The 22,687-nt window shown below is 45.5% G+C and overlaps 1 protein-coding gene across 7 annotated transcripts in view; it reads left to right on the top strand.

The window, feature by feature from the left end:
* The window catches only part of LOC119958187 (cysteine/serine-rich nuclear protein 2-like), a 63,447-nt gene extending 40,760 nt beyond the window's left edge, over positions 1-22,687 (top strand). For 5 of the 7 annotated variants that reach the window (XM_038786551.1, XM_038786550.1, XM_038786547.1 and 2 more), the window contains 3 exons: positions 8,536-8,795; positions 15,733-16,029; positions 21,561-22,687. In XM_038786551.1, the coding sequence (XP_038642479.1) occupies positions 8,536-8,795; positions 15,733-16,029; positions 21,561-22,538 (1,535 nt within the window). In that variant the 3' untranslated portion in view covers positions 22,539-22,687. Of the gene's footprint in view, positions 1-5,715; positions 5,870-8,535; positions 8,796-15,732; positions 16,030-21,560 lie in introns of all 7 variants that reach the window. The other 2 variants (XM_038786553.1, XM_038786552.1) reach the window with 2 other exon arrangements.

Raw genomic sequence — 22,687 nt, forward strand, 5'->3', positions numbered from 1 at the left:
ATAACTACCCTTCACTCCCACTCTCTCTAGCAATCCATTCTGCCATTTGTGCTCTGACTCCACATTCTCTGACCTTATTCTTTAGTCTATTATGGGGTACCTTATTGAAGGTCTTTTGAAAATCCAGATAAATTCCATTCACTGTATTACCATTGTTACTCTCCCTGTTACCTCCTCACAGCTTTCAATAATGTTGAAGCAAGATTTTCCCTTTTGAAATCCATTCATAGGGAGGCAGCGGTGCAGCGATAATGTCACTGCACCAGTATTTCAGTGGCCCAGGCTACTGATCTGGGGACATGGCAGCTGGTGGAATTTAAATTAAATTAATAAATCTGGAATTAAAAGCTAGTCTAGTGGTGACCGCAAAACCATTGTCGATTGTTGTAAAATCTCATCTGGTTTACTAATGAAGGCAATTTGTGGTTCTTCCCTGGTCTGGCATGGGACTCTAGACCCACAGCAATATATTTGACTCTTAAATGCCCTCTGAAATGACCGAGCAGTTCAGGCACTTGGCTCAAAATCACCACTATGACGTCTAAAAGGAATGAAACCAGCCGGGACGCGTGGCATCTATCTGTGTACTGGAAACGGCAATGGCACACCTGTCAGCCCTGCAAAGTCCTCCTTACTAACATCTAGGGGCTTGTACCAAAATTGGGTGAGCTGTCAGTCAAGCAACAGTCATACACACAAAATCATATCTTACAATGTCTCAGACAACACCATCACCATCCCTGTTCCACTGACAGGGCACACACACCAGAGGTGGCAGCACGATGGTATACAGTGAGAAGGGAGCTGCCCTGGAAGTCCGCAACATTGACTCTGTACCTTATGAAATCTCATGGCATCAAGTCAAACATGGTGAGGGAAACCTCCTGCTGATTACCAGCTACCATAGTGGCTAGACTGGGTCTGAAGCAAGTGGTGAGGGAACCAACAAGAGGAAATAAAAACCCTACTTGACCTCATCCTCACCAATCTACCTGTCATAGAGGCATCTGTCCATTACAGTATTAGCAGTCGTGATCATCGCACAGTTGTTTTGGAGATGGAATCCCATCTTCACATTGAGGATACCCGCCATTGAGTTTTGTGGCACTGCCACAGTGCTAAATGGGATAGCTTTTGAAAAGATTTAGCAACTCAGGACTGGGCATCCATGAGACATTGTGGGAAATCAGCAGAATTGTACTCCGCCACAATCTATAACTTCATGGCCAGGCAAATCTCCCACTCTACCATTAGCACCAAGCCAGGGGATCAACCCTGGTTCAATGAAGAGTTCAGGAGGGCATACTAGGAGCAACATTCGGCATACCGAAAAATGAGTTGCCAGCCTGGTGAAGCTGTAAAACCTGCATGCCAAACAGTGGGAGCAGCGTGAAATAGACAGAATCAAGCGGTCCCACAACCAATGGATCAGATCTATAAACTGCAGTCATAGAACATACAATGCAGAAGGAGGCCATTCGGCCCATCGAGTCTGCACCGGCCCACTGTAGCCGTCACTTCCACCCTATCCCCGTAACCTTTTAACCCCTCCTAACCTTTTTGGACACTAAGGGCAATTTTTCATGGCCAATCCACCTAACCTGCACATCTTTGGACTGTGGGAGGAAACCGGAGCACCCGGAGGAAACCCACGCAAACACGGGGAGAACGTGCAGACTCCGCACAGACAGTGACCCAAGCCGGGAATCGAACCTGGGACCCTGGAGCTGTGCAGCCACAGTGCAAACCACTTGTGCTACCGTGCTGCCCTAAATCCGCCACATCCAGCCATGAATGGTGGTGGACAATTTTTTTTTTTTTTTTTTTTTTTTTTTTTTTTTTTTAATTTTTTTTATTGGAATTTTTTGCAGAAAATATAACAAACAGTATAGCAAAAAGCAGTAATATGCAACTAACAGCCCCATAACACCCACAATTCCCCCCATACCGTAACATCACATGTATCACACATTCCCCCACCCCCCCCAAACAAGAAGAACTTAACCATAAATTAAAATTAGATAATCAAATTAAATAAAATAAGCTAACATAAATCAACGCCACCCCCCCCCACCCCCCCCCCCCCCCCCCCCCCCCCCCCCCCCCCCCCACCCCCGGGTTGCTGCTGCTACTGTCCCAGTACCCTATCGTTGAGCCAGAAAGTCGAGGAAAGGTTGCCACCGTTTAAAGAACCCTTGCACCGATCCTCTCAGGGCGAATTTAACCTTCTCAAGCTTAATAAAGCCTGCCATGTCATTGATCCAGGTCTCCACGCTTGGGGGCCTCGCGTCCTTCCACTGTAGCAAAATCCTTCGCCGGGCTACTAGGGACGCAAAGGCCAGCACACCGGCCTCTTTCGCCTCCTGCACTCCCGGCTCTACCCCAACCCCAAAGATCGCGAGTCCCCATCCTGGCTTGACCCTGGATCCCACCACCCTTGACACCGTCCTCGCCACCCCCTTCCAGAACTCCTCCAATGCCGGGCATGCCCAGAACATATGGGCATGGTTCGCTGGACTCCCCGAGCACCTGGCACACCTGTCTTCACCCCCAAAGAACCTATTCATCCTCGTCCCAGTCATGTGGGCCCTATGCAGCACCTTGAATTGGATGAGGCTAAGCCGCGCACACGAGGAGGAAGAATTTACCCTCTCCAGGGCATCAGCCCATGTCCCGTCTTCGATCTGTTCCCCCAGTTCCCCCTCCCACTTCGTTTTCAGCTCCTCTACTGACGCCTCTTCCTTCTCCTGCATAAGCTTGTAGATATCGGATATCTTCCCCTCCCCGACCCAGACCCCCGAGAACACCCTGTCACTCACCCCCTTCGCGGGGAGCGCAGGGAATCCCTCCACCTGCCGTCTAGCAAATGCCTTTACCTGCAGATATCTAAACATGTTTCCCGGCGGGAGCCCAAATTTCTCTTCCAACTCCCCCAGGCTCGCAAACCTTCCGTCGATAAACAGGTCCTTCAGCTGTCTAATGCCCGCTCTATACCATCCCCGAAATCCCCCATCCATGTTCCCCGGGACGAACCTATGGTTCCCCCTTAACGGAGCCTCCATCGAGCCCCCCACTTCTCCCCTATGTCGCCTCCACTGCCCCCAAATCTTGAGGGTAGCCGCCACCACCGGACTCGTGGTATACCTCGTGGGAGGGAGCGGCCACGGCGCCGTTACCAGGGCCCCCAGGCTTGTATCCCCACAGGACGCTCTCTCCATCCGTTTCCATGCTGCCCCCTCCCCCTCCATCACCCACTTACGCACCATCGACACGTTGGCCGCCCAGTAATACCCCGAGAGGTTGGGCAACGCCAGCCCCCCCCCATACCTACTCCGCTCCAAGAAGACCCTCTTCACCCTCGGGGTGCCATGCGCCCAAACAAATCCCATGATGCTGCTGGTCACCCTTTTAAGGTGGTGGACAATTAAACAACACACTGGAGGAGGAGGCTTCTCAAATATCCCCATCCGCAGTGATGCATTTGCGATCAGCTTCAGCAGTAAGTGCTGAACAGATGATCTGTCTCGATCTCATCCTGAGGTCCCCAGCATCACAGATGCCAGTCTTCAGCCATTTCAATTCACTCAATGTGATATCAAGAAATGACTGAAGGCACTGGATACTGCAAAGGCTATGGGCTCTTACACTATCCCCGCAATAGTACTGAAGACTTGTGCTCCACTACCCAAGCTGTTCCAGTGCTGCTACAATACCAGCAATGTGGAAAATTGCCCAGGTTTGTCCTGTACACAAAAGGCAGGACAAATCCAATTCAGTCAATTATCGCCCTATCAGTCTATGCTTGATCACCAGTAACGTGAGATAACACCCCCACAACCCAAAGTTGTGCAGGGTAGGTGGATTGGCCACGCTAAATTGCCCCTTAATTGGGAATAAAATAAATAAATAATTGGGTACTCTAAATTTTAAAAAAAATAATGTGAGAGAAAGTATTGCCGACAGTGCTTTCAAGTAGCACTTGCTCAGCAATAACCTGCTCATTGACACTCAGTTTGGGTTCCACCAGAGTCACTCAGCTCCTGGCCTCATTACAGCCTTGGTCCAATCATGGGCAAAAGAGCTGAACTCCAGAGATGAGGTGAGAGTGATTGCCCTTGGCATTTTACTGAGTGCAGAATCAAGGAGCCCTAGCAAAACTGACGTCAATGGAAATCAGGGGAAAACCTCTGCACTGGTTGGAGTCGTACCAAACACAAAGGAAAATGGTTGTGGTTGTTGGAGGTCAACTTCTCAGTCCTAGGCCATCGCTGCAGGAGTTCTGCAGGGTAGTGTCTTTGGCCCAACCATCTTCAACTATTTCATCAATGACCTTCCTTCCATCATAAGGTTAGAAGGAGGGATGTTTGCTGATGATTGCACAATGTTCAGCACCATTCGTGACTCTTCAAATGCTGATGCAGTCTATGTTCAAATGCAGCAAGACCGGGACAATATCCAGGCTTGAGCTGACAAGTGGCAAGTGACATTCATGCCACACAAGTGCCAGGCAATGACCAACTCCAACAAGAGAGAATCTAACCATCTCCCCATCACATTCAATTACATTATTGTAGCTGAATCCCCCACTATCAACAACCTGAGGTTACCATTGACCAGAAACTGAACTGAACTAGCCATATTAATACTGTGGTGACAGGGTGGCATGTGGCACAGTGGTTAGCACTGGAACTACAGGGCTGAGGACCCGGGTTCGAATCCTAGCCCTGGATCACTGTCCGTGTGGAGTTTGCACATTCTTCCCGTTTCCAGATTGGTTTCACTCCCACGACCCAAAGATGTGCAGGGTAGGTGGATTGGCCATGCTAAATTGCCCCTTAATTGGAAAAAAAAAAATTGGGTACTCAAAAAAAAAAGATACTGTGACGACAAGAGCAGGTCAGAGGCTGGGAATACTGCGGCGAGTAACTCACCTCCTGATTCCCCAAAGCCTGTCCACCATCTACAAGGCACAAGTCAGGAGTGTGATGGAATACTCTCCACTTGCCTGGATGAGTGCAGCTCCAACAACACTCAAGAAGCTCAACACCATCTAAGACAAAATGGCCCCACTTTATTGGCACCCTATCCACCATCTTAAACAGTCACTCCCTCCACCACTGATTGAACAGTGGCAGCCGTGTGTACCATCAACAAGTTGCACTGCTGCAACTCACTAAGGTTCCTGAGGCAGCACCTTCCAAACCCACGACCTCTACCACTTTGAGGTACAAGGGCAGAAGATACATGAGAATGCCACCAACTGCAAGTTTCCCTCCAATTCATACACCATCCTGACTGGAACTATTCATACACCATTCTGACTGTTCTTTCACTGTCACTGGGTCAAAACGTTGGACATCCCTCCCTAACAGCACTGTGGGTGTACTTACACAATATGAACTTCAGTGGTTCAAGAAGGCAGCTCACCACCACCTTCTGAAGGACAATTAGGGATGGGCAATAAAGGCTGGCCTTGCCAGCGATGCCCACATCCCATGAATGAATAGAAAAAGAAAATAATTTCTAGGTGTTCTTCTATTCTCTCCTTTAGAAATGATTCCACTATTTTTCCCACCACTGACGTTAAGCTGAGACATGTTCTGTTCCCCTTAAATATAGGAATTACTGTAGCTTTTAGCTAGTCCTCTGGCACTACACTTTTCTCTAATGAATTATTAAATATAAATAGTAATGCCTCTGCTATCTCTCCCCTAGATTCTTTTAAAATATGTGGATGCAATCCATCTGGACCAGGGTTTTTATCCTCCTTGAATTTATTCAATACATCCCGTTTTTTAAAATTTCAAATGTACTCCTCTCATTGCTCATCTCATCATTCAATGTCATGTCCATCTGTTCTATCACTTCGGTAAGTACAAAAGCTAAATAAGTATTTAGAATTTCTGCCATCCCTTTATTGTTGCCTGTCTATCCCTTAATGGTCTTATTTCCCCTCGCAGCTTTCCCTTTTATTGATTTGCCTGTAAAACATTTTGCTGTTTTGTTTGATGTTTCTTGATAATTTAACCTCATAGTTCCTCTTTGCGTTCATCATTGGTTTTTTTACTTTTTCTTTCATCATGCACTCCTCTGCTCCACATGTACTTAATATATGGCTCTTTCCTAACTAACCCTCAATTGTTCCCTTAATTCTTTAATCATCTACAAGGTCCCATTAGTGTTTAGTTTGTTCTTCTCTTCAAGCAGGAATATATTTTTCCTGCACCCTGAACACTATTTTAGATGTTTCCCATTGTTGTTGCACATATGTTTGACAGAATGGTTGCCCATTTTATTTTCTCAAGTTCTATACAAAGGAGAATACAGCGTCTGCAAAAGTATATCGATAGGTTAATTGAGCGGACAAAAAATTGGCAGATGGAGTATGTGGAGAAATGTGAGGTTGTCCACTTTGGCAGGAAGAATCGCAAAGCCGAATATTGTTAGAATGGAGACTGCAGAATTCTGTGGTACAGAGGGATCTGGGTGTACTGGTACATGAATCACGAAAAGGCAGCATGCAAGTACAGCATTTCAAGTAGTTAGGATGCAATGAAATGTTGACATTAATTGCAAGGGGAATGGAGTATTGAAGTAGGCAAGTCTCACTACAATTGTACAGGGCTTTGGTGCGACTGCACCCAGAGTACTGTGGACAGTTTTGTGACCTTAAGTAAGGAGGGACATACTTGCTTTGGAAGCAGTTCAGAAAGGTTCACTTGGCTGATTCCTGAGATGAAACATAGAAAATAGGAGCAGGAGTAGGCCATTCAGCCCTTCGAGCCTGCTCCGCCATTCAATATGATCATGGCCGATCCTCTATGTCAACACCATACTCCCGCACTCTCTCCATACTCCTTGATGCCGTTCAAGCCTAGAAATGTATCAATATCCTTCTTAAATATATTCAGTGACTTGGCCATCACAGTCTTCTGAAGGCCCCCTCCCAGCCAGAGACAACAATATTCCTGCATCCAGTCTACCCAGCCCTGTCAGAATTCTATACGTTTCAATAGGATCCCCTCTCATTCTCCTAAACTCAGGTGAATACAGGCCATGTTCACTCAATCTCTCCTTGTACGATAATCCTGCCATCCCAGGAATCGGTCTGATGAACCTTTTGCTGCACTGCACTCCCTTTATGACAAGTATATCCTTTCTTGACTAAGGAGACCAGATCTGCACAAACTACTCCAGGTGTGGTCTCACCAAAGCCCTGTACAGCTGCAGTAAGACATCCTTGCTCCAGACTCGCGTCCTCTTGCAATGAAGGATAATATACCATTTGTCTCGCTGCACCTGCACACTTGCTTCCAGCGACTGGTGTACAAGGACACCAGGTCTCTTCGTACATCAATATTTCCCCATCTATCACCATTTAAATAATACTCTGCCTTTCTGATTTTCCTACCAAAGTGGATAACTTCACACTTATCCACGTTATACTGCATCTTTCATGTATTTGTCCACTCACTCAACTTGTCTAAATCGCATTGAAGCCTCTTAACATCCACCTCACAACTCACATTCCCGCCAAGGTTTGAGTTATCAGCAACTTTGGAAATATTACATTTGGTCGTCTTATGAGGAAAGGTTGAGCAGGTGGGCCCTATGCTCATTGGAATTTAGAAGAATGAGAGGTGATATTATTAAAACGTATCAGATTTTGAGAGGCCTTGACAGGGTAGCTGCTGAGAGGCTGTTTCCCCTTCGTGGAGGAATCTAGAACAGGTTTCAAAATAAGGGGTCTCCCATTTAAGACTGAGATGAAGAAGAATTTTTTCTCTGAGGGTCAGTAACCTTTTAAATTTTCTTCCACAGAAAGCAGTGGAGCTTGGGTCATTGAATATATTCAAGGCTGAGTTAGACAGATTTTTGATCGACAAGGGAGTTGAGGGTTATGGGGGACAGGCGGGAAAGTGGCCACAATCAGATTGTGGTGTTTTTTTATTATAAATTTAGAGTACCCAATTAATTTTTCCAATTAAGGGGCAATTTAACGTGGTCAATCCACCTAATCTGCACATCTTTTGGGTTGTGGGGGCGAAACCCACGCAAACACGGGGAGAATGTGCAAACTCCACACGGACAGTGACCCAGAGCCGGGTTCGAACCTGGGACCTCGGCGCTGTGAGGCAGCAGGGCTAACCCATATGCTGTCCGATTGGCTGTGATCTTGTTGAGTAGCAGAGCACCCTAAATGGGGCGCATGGCCTACTCCTCCTATTTCTTATCTTATTCTCAGCCCCTCAAAATCAGCTTCTCTGCAATCTCTATTAACTTGGTTTTCATCATACGTATGTCCTTCTCTATCATCCTAAAGTCTGAAGTGTAGTAACTGTTGTCAGGTCAGAAACATGGCAGTCAATTTGCGCACAGCAAGCTTCCACAAAGGAGTTTAAAAGTGGACAGATTATACTGCAATGAGTGGCCTTTACAGAAGTATTTACACTTTTGCTTCACTCCCAGTAATGTTTCTGCTTGATCTGATTTCAGTGCAGTGCAGTCATTGACTACTTTTGAACTCCTTTTCAGCAACTTCAATCCTGAAGAAGCAGAAGCGGCTGAGAACCAAGAACGTTCGCTTCGACCAGGTCACTGTTTACTACTTCACACGCCGCCAAGGCTTCACTAGCGTGCCGAGCCAGGGAGGCAGCTCCCTGGGCATGGCCAGGCGCCACAACTGCATCCGCAGGTACACGCTGTGCGAGTTTGCGCAGGAGCAGGAGCACCTGCATCGGGAAATGCTCCGAGACCACTTGAAGGAAGAGAAACTCAATGTGCGGAAAATGAAGGTAAAAGGGCTTGCCTGTTTTGGGTTGTTGGCGGTGTGTGGGTGGGTTTCCCTCCTCTGTTCTCTTCCCAAAATTTCCTCCGATGTATAATCCTTTGGAATAACCCAGCCCTTTGAGTTGAATTAAATGTAATTACAGGTGACTAACAATTCCATAACTAATTGTAACTCTGGATTAAATGGAACCTCACAGCTGCTCTTGCAGAACTTCAAAGGTTCCTTCACCAAATTTGCAGCAATGTAATGGAGTAATTCTAGGCCACACAAAGCCTTGACATCATTTAGTTTAATTATTTCATGTTCAAAAAGATTGTGATTATGTTACTGGACTAATAATCCAGAGGCCTGGGCCAATAATCTAGAGACATGAGTTTAAATATTACCCTGACAGCCGACAAATCTAGATTTAAAAAGCTAGCATCAGTAACTATGACCATGAAGCTACAGAACTGTTGTAAAAAGCCACCTGGATCGCGATTATCCCTTGGGGAAGGACATTTGCTGTCCTTACCTGGTTGTCCTATATGTGACTCCAGGCCCACAGCAATGTGCTTAACTGCCCTCTAAATCAGTGCTTCTCAAAGTGTGGTACGAGTACCGGTGCCGGTACGCGAGCCATCGTCTGCCGGTACTTGGAGTGTTTCCAGAAAAGAAAGAGACAGTAATCCTGGATTGGCTTGTTTCACTTACCGGTCCCTGGCACATTGAAAAAAAAAACTGCCGGTACACCACATCAGATAGCTTGAGATGCACTGCTCTAAATGACCTAGCACACAACTCTGTTGTACCAAACCTCTTGGAGTACTTTAAGCAGATTGCTCAGAAGTACTGACCTTCCCAATGATGTCTACATTCTGAGAATTAATCTTTAAAAATCACTGTTTGTCGATGTACCATTGTCAATGTTCTCTGTTGATTATTCTTTTTGTCTACTGTGTACGTTCCCTCGGCTGCAGAAAAATACTTTTCACTGTACTTCGGTACATGTGACAATAAATCAAATCAAATCAGGATAACAGTTCGAGTCCACACTGGGACCAAAGAAATGGCCTTCTAAGGGAGAATGCCTTCAGGGCATTCTACTGGAAGGTTGGATTCCCCTTGCCTCAAGTGCCTTGGCTGACACAGGATTTTTTGCAAGTAATCTAGCGTATGAAGAAGACTAAATGGCACTCCTCCCGATAGCTAAATGCTGTGAATGTTTGTGAAGCTGCAGATTGCACCTCGAGTATTAGTGGTTCATGGAAGCTGAAATAAAATCCAGCCGAATCTGAATGGTGATAAGTGGATGACAGAAAGGGGGATATGGGGACAGGGTGGGTAAATGTGATTAGGATTATTTGCTTACAACACAACCCACTCCCAGAAATGCCATGGAACCCCAGCCTGTTCTCTTGGACTGTTTTTGGCCTATTCATATATTTTTATTGAATGGAATGAAAGGTCCTTGCTTTCAATCTTAGAACGAAAGAGAAAATGCTGGAAAATCTCAGCAAGTCTGGCAGCATCTGTAGGGAGAGAAAAGAGCTAATGTTTCGAGTCCAATTACTCTTTGCCAAAGCTAACAGACAGAGAAAGTGGGAAATATTTATAATGTGGAGTGAGAATGAAAGATGAGTCTTGGCACAGAAACCCAGGGAAACGGGGTGCTAATGGCCATAGAAACCAAGGGGAAAGAGTGTTAATGGCAGCCCCCAGAGAGGACAAAAGATGTGAAAGGCCAAACAGAAGAGAAACTAACATCAGAGGGTGAACTGTAGATGTGGGGGGAGGGGAAGGGGGAAGCAAAGAGGAGAAAGGGTAAGGAAAGGTGGATAAGATGGGGGGTGCGTTTAAATATATATTAAGAAAGACGAAAAAGAAAGAAATGGTAAAAGACAGTTAAAATGAAATGGGATTAAATCAAAGGGGTCTAGGTGGGGTAGAGCTAATCATCAGAAGTTGTTGAATTCGATGTTGAGACCGGAAGGCTGTAGCGTGCCTAACCGGAAGGTGAGACGTTGTTCCTCCAGATTGCGTTGAGCTTCACTGGAACATTGCAGCAGGCCAAGGACAGACATGTGGGCATGGGAGCAGGATCTTTTGTTGAAATGGCGAGCAATGGGAAGGTAGGGTCCTGAATGCGCACAGACCAAAGATGCTCAGCAAAGTGATCACCCAGTCTGCGTTTGGTCTCTCCAATATAGATATCAGATTCCAGCATCCACAGTAATTTGCTTTCATTTCAATCTTAGAAGGTGGATTGAGGGCAAGGTGGAGTGAGGTGTAAGTAGTACACTGCTGGAGTTCTGGCAGCTGCTCACATTTCTGACCCATGGCTGATTTCACCACAAAATGGGAATTATTTTAGGACACAGAGTACCTCAGCAATGGAGTTATATAATGGGACGGCTGCATGCACGGAGTCCAGCATCAAACAGGAGATTTTTGAATATTTTTTCAGTGAGATCTTGGCACGTTTGCTCCTCGTTTTGCCCTGGCTGTTTGTAATTGTTTGAAGACCTGATTGTTCTTTAATAGTGTTGTTGTACAGAACAAAATGTTACAGTTTCACACAGCAGATAGAACATAGAATGGATCTCTCAGCTCATTTTGTATAATAAATGGAGGAGCTGAGCTCATTAGCGTCTTGTCACTTTACAAAGCCTCGGTCACGTTTTCTGATACTTTTCCATTTTCTACCTGCTCTTTGTCTCTTTTAAAATGACCTCCTACAAATTTCGAAAAATCTGTGAGCACCTTGGAAATGAATGAGTTCTGGTGGCTTCTCTTTGTCAGCATGGCTGAGACTCCTAAGATAGGATTTCTCTGATAGGATTTTTGACATTGATTAAGGTTCTGCAAATCATAACAGAACTTTTAAAATCGGCATAATTTAGGATGACCAAATACATCTTGGGCACATCTTTGGTTTGTGGGGGTGAAACCCACGCAAACACGGGGAGAATGTGCAAACTCTACACGGACAGTGACCCAGACCCGGGATCGAACCTGGGACCTCAACGCCGTGAGGTAGCAGTGCTGACCCACTGCACCACCGTGCTGCCCACACGCTGTTTAATCTTGACACAAGCCATAGCTATTTCCCTCATCTCCTCAGAAGAGAAGTCCCCTCCTCTTCTTCAAACTAACGCCATGGGATCGGGCTCGGTTTAACATCTCATTCGAAGGGGTCAATTAAGGGGAAAGCAGATGAGGGGAGCAAGCGTGAGCAGTTTGAACTAAGGGAAGTGGACGGGAAGGGTGGCAGCTGGATTGGGAGTGCATAGATGGGGGAAGAATGCCTGTGTGAATGTTGTCGGGAAGGAAATAGAATAAGAGTACCAACTTGGACTGGAAGGATTGGGGAAGGTGCAAGCAGACTGGGATTCTGGAGTGGGGGCAGTGCATCTGTAAACTGTGGTGTGGTGGGGGAGGTGGGCGAGTGATTGACTGGGATGATTTTAGGGGAAATTATGGTTTGGCTGGTCTTTTGAAAACTGAATTGCTGCTCGGGTTTTCCTGTTTTTTAAAAGAGCAAAGATTGATCAATTGTGTAGGATAAAAAGATGTAAAATCAACTAGAATTTGCTGCTATTAGTGTCCCCACACAGCGGATAGGTAACTGCACCTGTGTGGGGAGAGGGGGGGGGGCTATATTTGGACCTGGTGTGCACATTCTAAGTTTGCCTTTGCAGGTCATGACTACAAATCCTCTATTTTAAAAAAAAAATTCCAGCTTTCTTGTGATTATAGATTCCCTTCCATTGGGAGAAAGAAGTTTTAAAATGTAAAGAGAAACAATTCATTCCGAAATGGCAAATAGCAAGCAGTTTTCAATAAATTCAGTGACTAAAAAAAAAAAGAATTGCAATGCTCATGCCCAAAAATACTGTACCAGGTTGAGTCGGAAACCAGTATGTTTTTGGAGGGAGCATTCTTGCAGGCTCGCTTAGAAGATAAATGTACCTTTGATATTTGTATTTCACCCTCCAGTCCGTAAGTACTTCATGTTTTTGTTCCTTCAATACTGGTGAAGGAATGTTTGTTGTACCTTGAGTTTAAGGTCCAACTCAGGACTGCTTGTTCTTTTGCGTCAAAGGCTGATATCCAAGGCTGTTCTTGAGTTTATCAGCTTTTTGGGGGCTAGGCCAGCTAATAATAATAATCGTTATCATGTCACAAGTAGACTTACATTAACACTGCAATGAAGTTACTGTGAAAATCCCCTGGTCGCCACATTCCGGCGCCTGTTCAGGTCACAGAGGGAGAATTCAGAATGTCCAATTCACCTAACAGCACGTCTTTCGGGACTTGTGGGAGGAAACCGGAGCACCCGGAGGAAACCCACGCAGACACGGGGAGAACGTGCAGGCTCCGCACAGACAGTGACCCAAGCTGGGAATCGAACCCGGGACCCTGGCGCTGTGAAGCAACATTGCTAACCACTGTGCAACCATGCTGCCCCTAGCTGTTGCTAGGTTACCAGATTGCCGTGGATATAGTTTCGCAGGAGAGGTATGATTTATAACCACTTTGTAATATGCATTGCAATTTCATCTCCACCTTATTGCTCTCCATCCGAAACTTGAATTGAATGGATGGGCCACTATGTTATGATGGAGTCATTTTCATTTTGGAGGCCTAAATGATTGACGAGGTGGAGGCTGCTATTTCAGGATCCTGAGGATTGTAGGCGGTATTGATCGAGCTCCTTCATGCCCCTCCCTCACCAATTGTTAGCCTCCAAGGCTGTAATCTGCAGACTGATAGCACCCTTACTGAAGAGGACTCGGTCTCGGTCACTTCATTTTCCATGTTTTTACCAAAGATTAGACCTCAACCTCTCTGTCTAGTATCGTGTTCTAAAATTGTCATTGAGTGACACAGTTCAGTTAATGAGATGAGCTTTCAAATCTGAGTCATGTGGTTGGGATCCCAGTGCTGTATCATAAGACCATAAGACATAGAAGCAGAAGTAGGCCATTTGGCCCAGCGAGTTTGCTCTTCCATTCGATCATGGCTGATATGTTTCTCATCCCCATTCTCCTGCCTTCTCCCCATAACCCCTGATCCCCTTATTAATCATGAACCTATTTATCTCTGTCTTAAAGACACTCAGTGATTTGGCCTCCACAGCCTTCTGCGGTAAAGAGTTCCACAGATTCACCACCCTCTGGCTGAAGAAATTCCTCCTCATCTCTGTTTTAAAGGATCGTCCCTTCAGTCTGAGATGGTGTCCTCTGGTTCTAGTTTTACCTACGAGTGGAAACATCCTCTCCACGTCCACGCTATCCAGGCCTCTCAGTATTCTGTAAGTTTCAATGAGATTCCCCCCTCATCCTTCTAAACTCCATCAAGTATTGACCCAGAGTCCTCAACTGCTCCTCATGTGACAAGTCCTTCATTCGGGGGATCATTCTTGTGAACCTCCTCTGGACCCCCTCCCAAAGCCAGCACATCCTTCCTTAGATAAGGGGCCCAAAACTGCTCACAGTATTCCAAATGGGGCCTGACCAGAGCTTTATACAGCCTCAGACGTACATCCCTGGTCTTGTATTCTAGCCCTCTGGACATGAATGCAAATATTGCATTTCCCTTCCTAACTGCCGACTGAACCTGCACATTAACCTTAAGAGAATCTTGAACAAGGACTCCCAAGTCCCTGTGTGCTTCTGATTTCCAAAGCCTTTTCCCAGTGGAAAATAGTCTATGCCCTCATTCATCCTTCCAAAGTGCATAACCTCACACTTCTCCACATTGTATTCCATCTGCCACTGCTTTGCCCACTCTCCTAGCCTGTCTTAAAATCATAGATTATAGAATCACGACAGTGCAGAAGGAAGCCATTTGGCCCATTGAGTCTGCACCAACCCTCTGAAAGAGCATCCCACCTATCCCCATAACCCAGTAACCCCACCTAACCTTTTGGACACTAAGGGGCAATTTATCATGGCTAATCCACCTAATCTGTACATCTTTGGGCTGTGGGACGAACCGGAGCACCTGGAGGAAGCCCACGCAGACACTGGGAGAACGTGCAGTCTCCACATAGACAGTCACCCGAGGCCGGAATTGAACCTGTGAGCCAGCAGTGCTTGCCACCGTGCCACCCGAACCACTGCAGTTACTGATCTACATCAGCAATTCGTTCAGTGAATTTACTTGGTTATGGACACCATAGTTTGCGGTATGAATGCATTGGTAGTACATGGGGTGGTCAATCCTTCAGGATTATCCTGGAGTCTCCAGGAATTGAAGATTAATCTCCAGGACAGCAGAGAAGAAAAATCACAAGGGCATTAGAAAACAAAACATTTCCTTCCAGTAATTTTATTTAAGTTCTCAAAATTCAAGAGTTTTTGAAGAAAAGGCAGTCGATTGACTGTCAAGAATCATCCAATCGGACAATGAGTCTGTTCTCTTTCCAATTGGTTGTGGGAAGGGGTGATGTCATGAGAATGGACATGTTGTGCAACCATTGGTGGGAATGTGGGACGGGACAGTTGCACGGAGGAGATCCTGGGACGACACCTCCAAGAATACAAAAAATGGCTGTCACGAGGGGAAATAATTTTAAGGTGATTGGAGGAAGGTATAGGGGAGATGTCAGAGGTAGGTTCTTTACACAGAGAGTGGTGGGTGTGTGGAATGCACTGCCAGCAGAGGTGGTGGAGTCAGAGTCATTAGGGACATTTAAGCGACTCTTGGACAGGCACATGGACAGCAGTAAATTGAAGGGATGTAGGTTAGGTTGATCTTAGATTAGGATAAATGGTCGGCACAACATTGTGGGCCGAAGGGCCTGTACTGTGTTCTAATACATCCAATGACTGTTTGCAACCCTAGCAATGTAAGATGAGAGATGGTGGAAGTATTGCACGAGTATATAAAATATAGGTCTTGTTATTTGTACCATGGATACCTGACCATAAACCATTCTAACTTTTTCTCAACAGTTGACCAAAAACGGTACAATTGAGTCGGAGGAAGCCAATGTACTCACCATTGATGACGTTTCTGATGATGACATTGATGTGGACAATATTGAGGTAGATGACTATTTCTTTTTACAACCACTACCCACAAAAAGGCGAAGAGCTTTATTACGTGCATCGGGCGTCAACAGGATTGATACCGAGGAAAAGCATGAGCTGCGAGCCATTCGCTCGTCCAGGGAGGAATGCGGGTGCGACTGTAGGTTTTACTGTGATCCTGAAGTGTGCCCCTGTGTGAAAGCGGGAATCAAATGCCAGGTAAGGTCAAAGTTTATGGCCAGTAGAAATGACTATTATACTACCTCAGGAGATCCATTCAGCTTTTGTTTTATGTAAACCCTTTGTGTTGAGAAGTCTCCTATCAAATGGCTGGTGCTGATTGTCCAAATAATAAATTCTTAAGACTACAGCACAAATTTGAAATCCTTTTCTGAGAAAGGAACTTGGTGACTGCACGCTGTTTAACACCCTTTGTTCATCTAAAGATTAGTAGAAGAAAAATCTCACATTTGGGTATACCTCTTAAAAATAATACTTCCACGGTGAAATTGCTTGTCTTCTGTGGAATTCTCATCCCATCTCTTTGTAAGAGTTAAAAATTCAAATTCTTCCCTCTTCTGAAGAGGCTGAGAAATTGGCACCATGGGCAGCACAAAACAGCCCAAACACAATAAAAATGCAAATCTGGCACCACGTAAAGCTGAATGCCAATTCGCTATGGCTTTGAGGTGCCGCCAGTGAACAGTATCAGCCCCACTTACTCTTGCTGGGCCGCAGTTCTGGTATCCCTGGTAGCTGGCTCTCAGTGAGTTGTTGACATCCTAAATGTCATCTCAGCGAATATCCCTGCGTTTGTGTTTTCCAGCAAGGCCCACTGAATAGTGGCCAGGAATCATGGCTGTTTTTTCCTCCTCTCTTTGACCTGTGAACACAATAGCAAATTGTAGCACCACACTGCTATTGTGGCTAAGATCTGCTTTGTGCAGACCAGGGATATAATAAAAAGTTTTTAACAAGTTCTACAGGTAAGAATTTAACTACGAGCAACGATTCTTGAAAATAATTGACTGTTGTAAACTGGCGGCTTAAGCCCTTCTGTTGAGCCTCACTTAGGCTGAAGACTTTATTCTCTCATTTTTAAATCTCCAGCATCGAAACTAGACAGTTTGCTTCGTGACATTAAAGCAAACAGGGACATGGGTTCAATCTGGGTATCTGAACGGGTTTCCTGTGCAGGGCTTAAATAATATGCAAGCAGGCCCTTTCCATATATTGAGGCCATACAGCAGTCCGAATGGCACTGTTGATAGCTCTGGACTTTGCTCTCTGTAACCACAGGCTAGACACCTGCTCGCTCTGCATATTGAAAATTAAGTCGCGCTGGTTCTAATTTTGCTGGTGCTTTGAGTACAATTAGGCAAAGTAGCTCCAGCTATAAACTAGATATCTGTGGTCCTTGCTCATTCCTCCATCTCATCTTCTACCCTCCATAAATTGAGTTTATCCAAAGCTCTTCTACCCTTGCCCTAACTCGCCTCTAGTGTATCCCTGATTTTCGTCTCTCTACCATTGGTAGCTGTGCCTTCAGCTGCCTGGGGCCCTAAACTCTGGAATTCCCTCCCTAACCTCTCCACCTCTCCTCTTTTAGGAGCCTTCTTAAAATCTACCTCTTTGATGAAGTTTTTGGTCATCTGACCTAATATCTCATGTGGCTCAGTGTTGAGTTTTAGAAACATAGAAAATAGAAGCAGGAGGAGGCCATTTGGCCCTTCGAGCCTGCTCTGCCATTCATTATGATCATGGCTGCTCATCCATTTCAATAGCCTGATCCTCTCTCCCCCCCCCCCCCCCCCCCCCCCCCCCCCAATCCTTTGATCCTCAGAGCTATATCTAACTGCTTCTTGAAAACATGCAATATTTCTGCCTCAACTACTCCCTGCGATAATGACAATGAATTCCACAGGCCGACCACTCTCTGGGTGAAGAGATTTGTCCTCATCTCTGTCCTACATGGTCAACCCCATATCCTCACACTGACCCCTGGTTCTGGACACCCCCACCATTGGGAACATCCTTCTTGCATCTAACCTGTCTAGTCCTGTCAGAATTTTATAGGTCTCTGAGATTTGTTTGATAGTCAGTCTTGTGAAGTGCTTTGGGACGTTAAGGTGCTATATAAATACACATTCTTCATGTTATTGATTGTCCTGATGAGGACAGCCCCAATTTTAACCCTATCTGCTCACTGTTTACAGCCAGTAATAAATTTTAATCACAGGGTCGGTGTTGGATTGTGGACAAGCTGTGATCCTTTAGTCAGAAGTGAATGTTGTCAGAGGTTGACCTGAGACTGGCTCTGCCGATGAGGCTGACTGCACTTGGAATGCTTTCATGTCTGCTCAGGAAAAGCCACTTCAGAAGCAATGCATTTGCAGTTTTTAAATGGTGATTTTTACTTCCGATTAATCGGAGGTGTGTGTTAGAGGTAATGTTGTTTCATTTAGTACATTGGGTTACTAAATAATTAAACATTAAAACCTGTTATAGGGATAATGTAGGTGCCCTCAAATGTCCTGGGTATTACTGCTTGTAGCTAATTGTATCAAAGGAACTGTAAACTGGTGTGAAGCCAAGGAAATCTTCAGCCCAGCTCGTCCTTTGTCCAAACTATTTCCTAAGCAGGACCTGGGACATGACACTACCTCCCACGACCCTTGAAATATAGGTGGTTTCCCAATATCTTAATTTCCTGCTTCCTATATTGAGAGTAGATCAACTTGAACATTACATTAAATGCTCACAAAAGCATGTCCCTTTGACTGGGACTGTATGCTTAAGTCCCGGTGCAGCTGACTGAAACGCTTCACAATGTGATTTACGAGCGCAGTTACACAGGGGTGAGAAGCAAACTTCACATAAGTCAGAGATCAGTATAGACCCAAGAGGCTGTCAGGAAACATGGGTCATCATGACCTCCAGTAGTAACATATCCGCGGGTGCCTAAAGTTGGTACTGCCCTTTCAGCTGTATTATTGGCTTTAATATCCACCTAGCTGCCATGCCATTCTAGCATTTGAGAACCCAGAGAAAATGCAGATGTCTTGCACAATGGCCGAGGTTTCTGGTTACAGGAGACCCGCCTGAATCAAATATTCCCCTGTCTGAACCCTGCTGGGACCCACAACATCTGGTTTTCAGCAGTGGTTGTGAACATAGTGAGTGACCAGTTGCTCTGTGTTTCAGCATATGGGATTCCCATTGCAACTGAGGAAGCTCCTGAAGGCTGTTGGTAACATTTAGATGTAATCAGGGAAATGTATCCAATTGTAAGTTACTCAAATGTCCATGAGGAAAAAAAAGATTTGCATTTATATAGTGCCTTTCACAGCCTCCAAAGTACTTTACAACCAATTAAATATGAAGTGTAGTCTCTGTTGTACTGTTGGGAGGTGCTGCAGCCAATGTGTGCACAGCAAGACCTCACAAATGGCAAAGTGATAATGATCAGATGATTTTGTTGTGTGATGCTGATTGAGGGTTAAAATGATGGCCAGGACACTAGGGATAATCTCCCTTGCTCTAGAAATACAACGTGCATTCATAATAATGCCTTTGATGTAATTAAATGTCCCAGGGCACTTCACAGGAACCATAAAAACATACATTATAAAACAAAATATGACACTGAGCAAGGAGATACGAGGTTGGATAACTAAAAGTTTGGTCAAAGAGGTTGGTTTAAAGGAGTGTCTAAAGGAGGAGAGAGAGAGAGAGGTAGAAGGGTTCAGGGAGGCAATTCCAGAGTTTGGCAGCTGAATGCATGGCTGCCAATGGTGGAACTTCTAAAATCGGTAATGTACTGGAGGCTAGAATTAGAGGAGTGCAGATATCTCTCAGAGGGATATGAAGCTGGAGGGGATGACAGAGATGTAGAGGAGCAAGGCCATGAAGAGATTTGAAAACAAGGATGAGAATTTTAAAATCAAAATACTGCTTGACCGGCAGCCAGTGTAGGTCAGCGAACACAGGGGTGATCAAGAAATGGAACTTGCTGCCAGTTAAGAGCAGCAGAATTGTCCATGGCTTCAAGTTTGTGGAGGGAAGAATGTGGGTGACCTCCCAGGAGTGTGCGACAATATGTGAGTCTAGAGGTAAGGAAGGCATGGATGAGAGTTTCAGCGGCAATTGAGCTGAGATAGGGATGAAGTTGGGCAATGTTATGGAGGTGGAAAAGGCGATTTTAGTGATGGCTAAGGTTAAAAGCTCATCTCTGGGTCAAAGGCGACAGTACATAGAACATAGAACAGTACAGCACAGAACAGGCCCTTCGGCCCTCAATGTTGTGCCGAGCCATGATCACCCTACTCAAACCCACGTATCCACCCTATACCCGTAACCCAACAGCACCCCCCTTAACCTTACTTTTATTAGGACACTACGGGCAATTTATCATGGCCAATCCATCTAACCCGCACATCTTTGGACTGTGGGAGGAAACCGGAGCACCCGGAGGAAACCCACGCACACGGGGAGGACGTGCAGACTCCACACAGACAGTGACCCAGCCGGGAATCGAACCTGGGACCCTGGAGCTGTGAAGCATTTATGCTAACCACCATGCTACCCTGCTGCCCCTTAACGGTTCACGGTTGTGAACATACTGGCTTGATCTCAGACTGTTGCCAGGGAGAGGGGTGGAGTTTGAAATGGGGACCACAAACAATGGCTTCAGCCTTCCCAGTATTTAATTGGAGGAAATTTCTGCTCATCCGGTTCCGGATGTCGGATAAGCGGTCGGATAAATTTGTAAAAGTGGAACGGTCAAGAGAGGTGGTGGTGAGGTAGAGGTCGGTGTCGTCAATGTACATGTGAAAGCTTAATGCTGTGTTGAGGGGGCAGCATGTAGATGGGAAATAGGAGGGGGCAAAGGGCAGGTCCTTGGGGGACACCAGAGGTAACAGTGGAGGAGCAGAAAGAGAAGCCATTGCAAGTGATTCTCTGGCTCTGATTAAATAGATAAGAATGGAACCAGGTGGGAGCAGTCCTGTTCAGCTGGATGATTGGAGAATCATTAGAGGAGGATGGTGCAGTCAAACCGTGTCAAAGGCTGCAGACAGGTTGAGAAGGGAAAGTTTACATTTGTCACAGTCACAGAGGGTATCATTTGTGACTTTGGCCCTGTGGCAGCGGCGGAAATCTGATTGGAAGGGTTCAAATGTGGAGTTCCATGGAATCTTTTTATGTCCATCTGATAGTTTAATGTTTCATCTGACAGACGGCAACTGTGACCACACAGCACACTCTTGATACTGCATTTGAGTGTCAGTGAAATCTTCATGCTCAAGTCTCTGGAGTGGGACTTAAAATCTACAGCCTTCTGACTCAGGCGAGAGTGCTGCCAGTGAACCATAGCTGATTCAATGAGTAATGCAGTTTATTGTGGACTGATCCTTCACTTTCAGACAGGATATCTGTAGGGTGAGGGTATACCAATGTAACAAGTTACATTTTAAAAGTGTGAGCATCACTGGCAAGACCAGCATTTACTGTCCTTGAGCAGGTGGTGGTGAGCTTGCCAGGCCTGTCGGAGAGCAGTTAAGAGTCAGAGACACCAGTATTTTGTTCCAGATATTTTATTAATGAACTGAATTTAAATTCCCTCAGCTGCCATGGTGGGATTTGAGCCCGTGTCTCCGGAGCATTAGTTCGGGCCTCTGGATTACTAGTCCAGTAACATAACCACTATGCTACTGTGCCCATATTATTAATACAAATCTCTTCTCCTTCAGGTGGACAGGATGTCCTTTCCCTGTGGGTGCTCTAAGGATGGATGCGCTAATGCGGCTGGCCGGATTGAATTTAACCCCATCCGCGTACGAACTCATTACTTGCACACGATCATGAAGCTGGAACTGGAGAATAAACAGCACGACCATCATCAGCAATTGCTGCCTGCCATCTCCCATTGCTCCAATGACAGACACACAGAGGTACAGGATTACCAGGAATTCACTGCAGAAAACTATGACTTGGAGAATGAAACTGCAGTTATGCACTTACAGTCTGCTGAGGAGATGGACAGGAAAAAGGAGGAAGAGGATGATTTAACCAGTTCTAGTGTAACCATGGATACCAGTGTAGAAAGCCTCGAAGTCTGTATATTAGGAGATCCAGTGGCTGGGCCCGATGAGGCCTGTGAAGGCCTAGCAACACCTGTTGTGATCCAAGCAGAAGTGACTCCTGTTTCTCCTGTGTTGTGTTTTGCTGACAGCACCATTCAAAATAACTCAACGCCTGAGGAACAGACATATTTAAACAACTCCACAGTGTTATATTATCAAATAGACCAGAGCTGTGCTGTAGATGTGAACTGCAATGATAGGGAGACCAATTATGTCAAAGCAGGATTAGAATCCAATTACACAAAGGAAAACACTATAGAAAATTTAATTGCTGCTACCAATAGCTCCTTGGCACCTTACGTGCCTGCCACAGAGCACTTTTCTGAAAACACAGGGACCTCTAAATCCACTGATGTACAATTTCCCTCAATAGAAGACGGCAATTCTTCAGTAGATGGTACTAATGTATATGCTGAAAATACTAAGCAGGAGTTCCAGTTGCATTCAAAGCTTCAAGATGGCCTCTCCAGGGCCTCTGATCGGAACCTTTGTGTGCCTGAGCTGACTGTGGAGAATGTGTGTTCCCAGTCTGAAGGTCAGAGGTCCCTAGAGGAAAGCCCTGCAGCAAACACAGTAACTCTGTAACGCATTTCTGCAGCCAGTTTGCACAATTGCTTATAGCTTTTTGCTGATTTAAATGTCTATTTATTTAGGATGTTTTTGTAGTAAAATACAAATTTCAAAAAAAAAAATCTTGTAGCTGAAAACTGAAGTTAGGGCTTTAAAAAAAAAAA

This window comes from Scyliorhinus canicula, chromosome 28 (assembly GCF_902713615.1).
Source record: "Scyliorhinus canicula chromosome 28, sScyCan1.1, whole genome shotgun sequence".
NCBI classification, from domain to species: domain Eukaryota; kingdom Metazoa; phylum Chordata; class Chondrichthyes; order Carcharhiniformes; family Scyliorhinidae; genus Scyliorhinus; species Scyliorhinus canicula.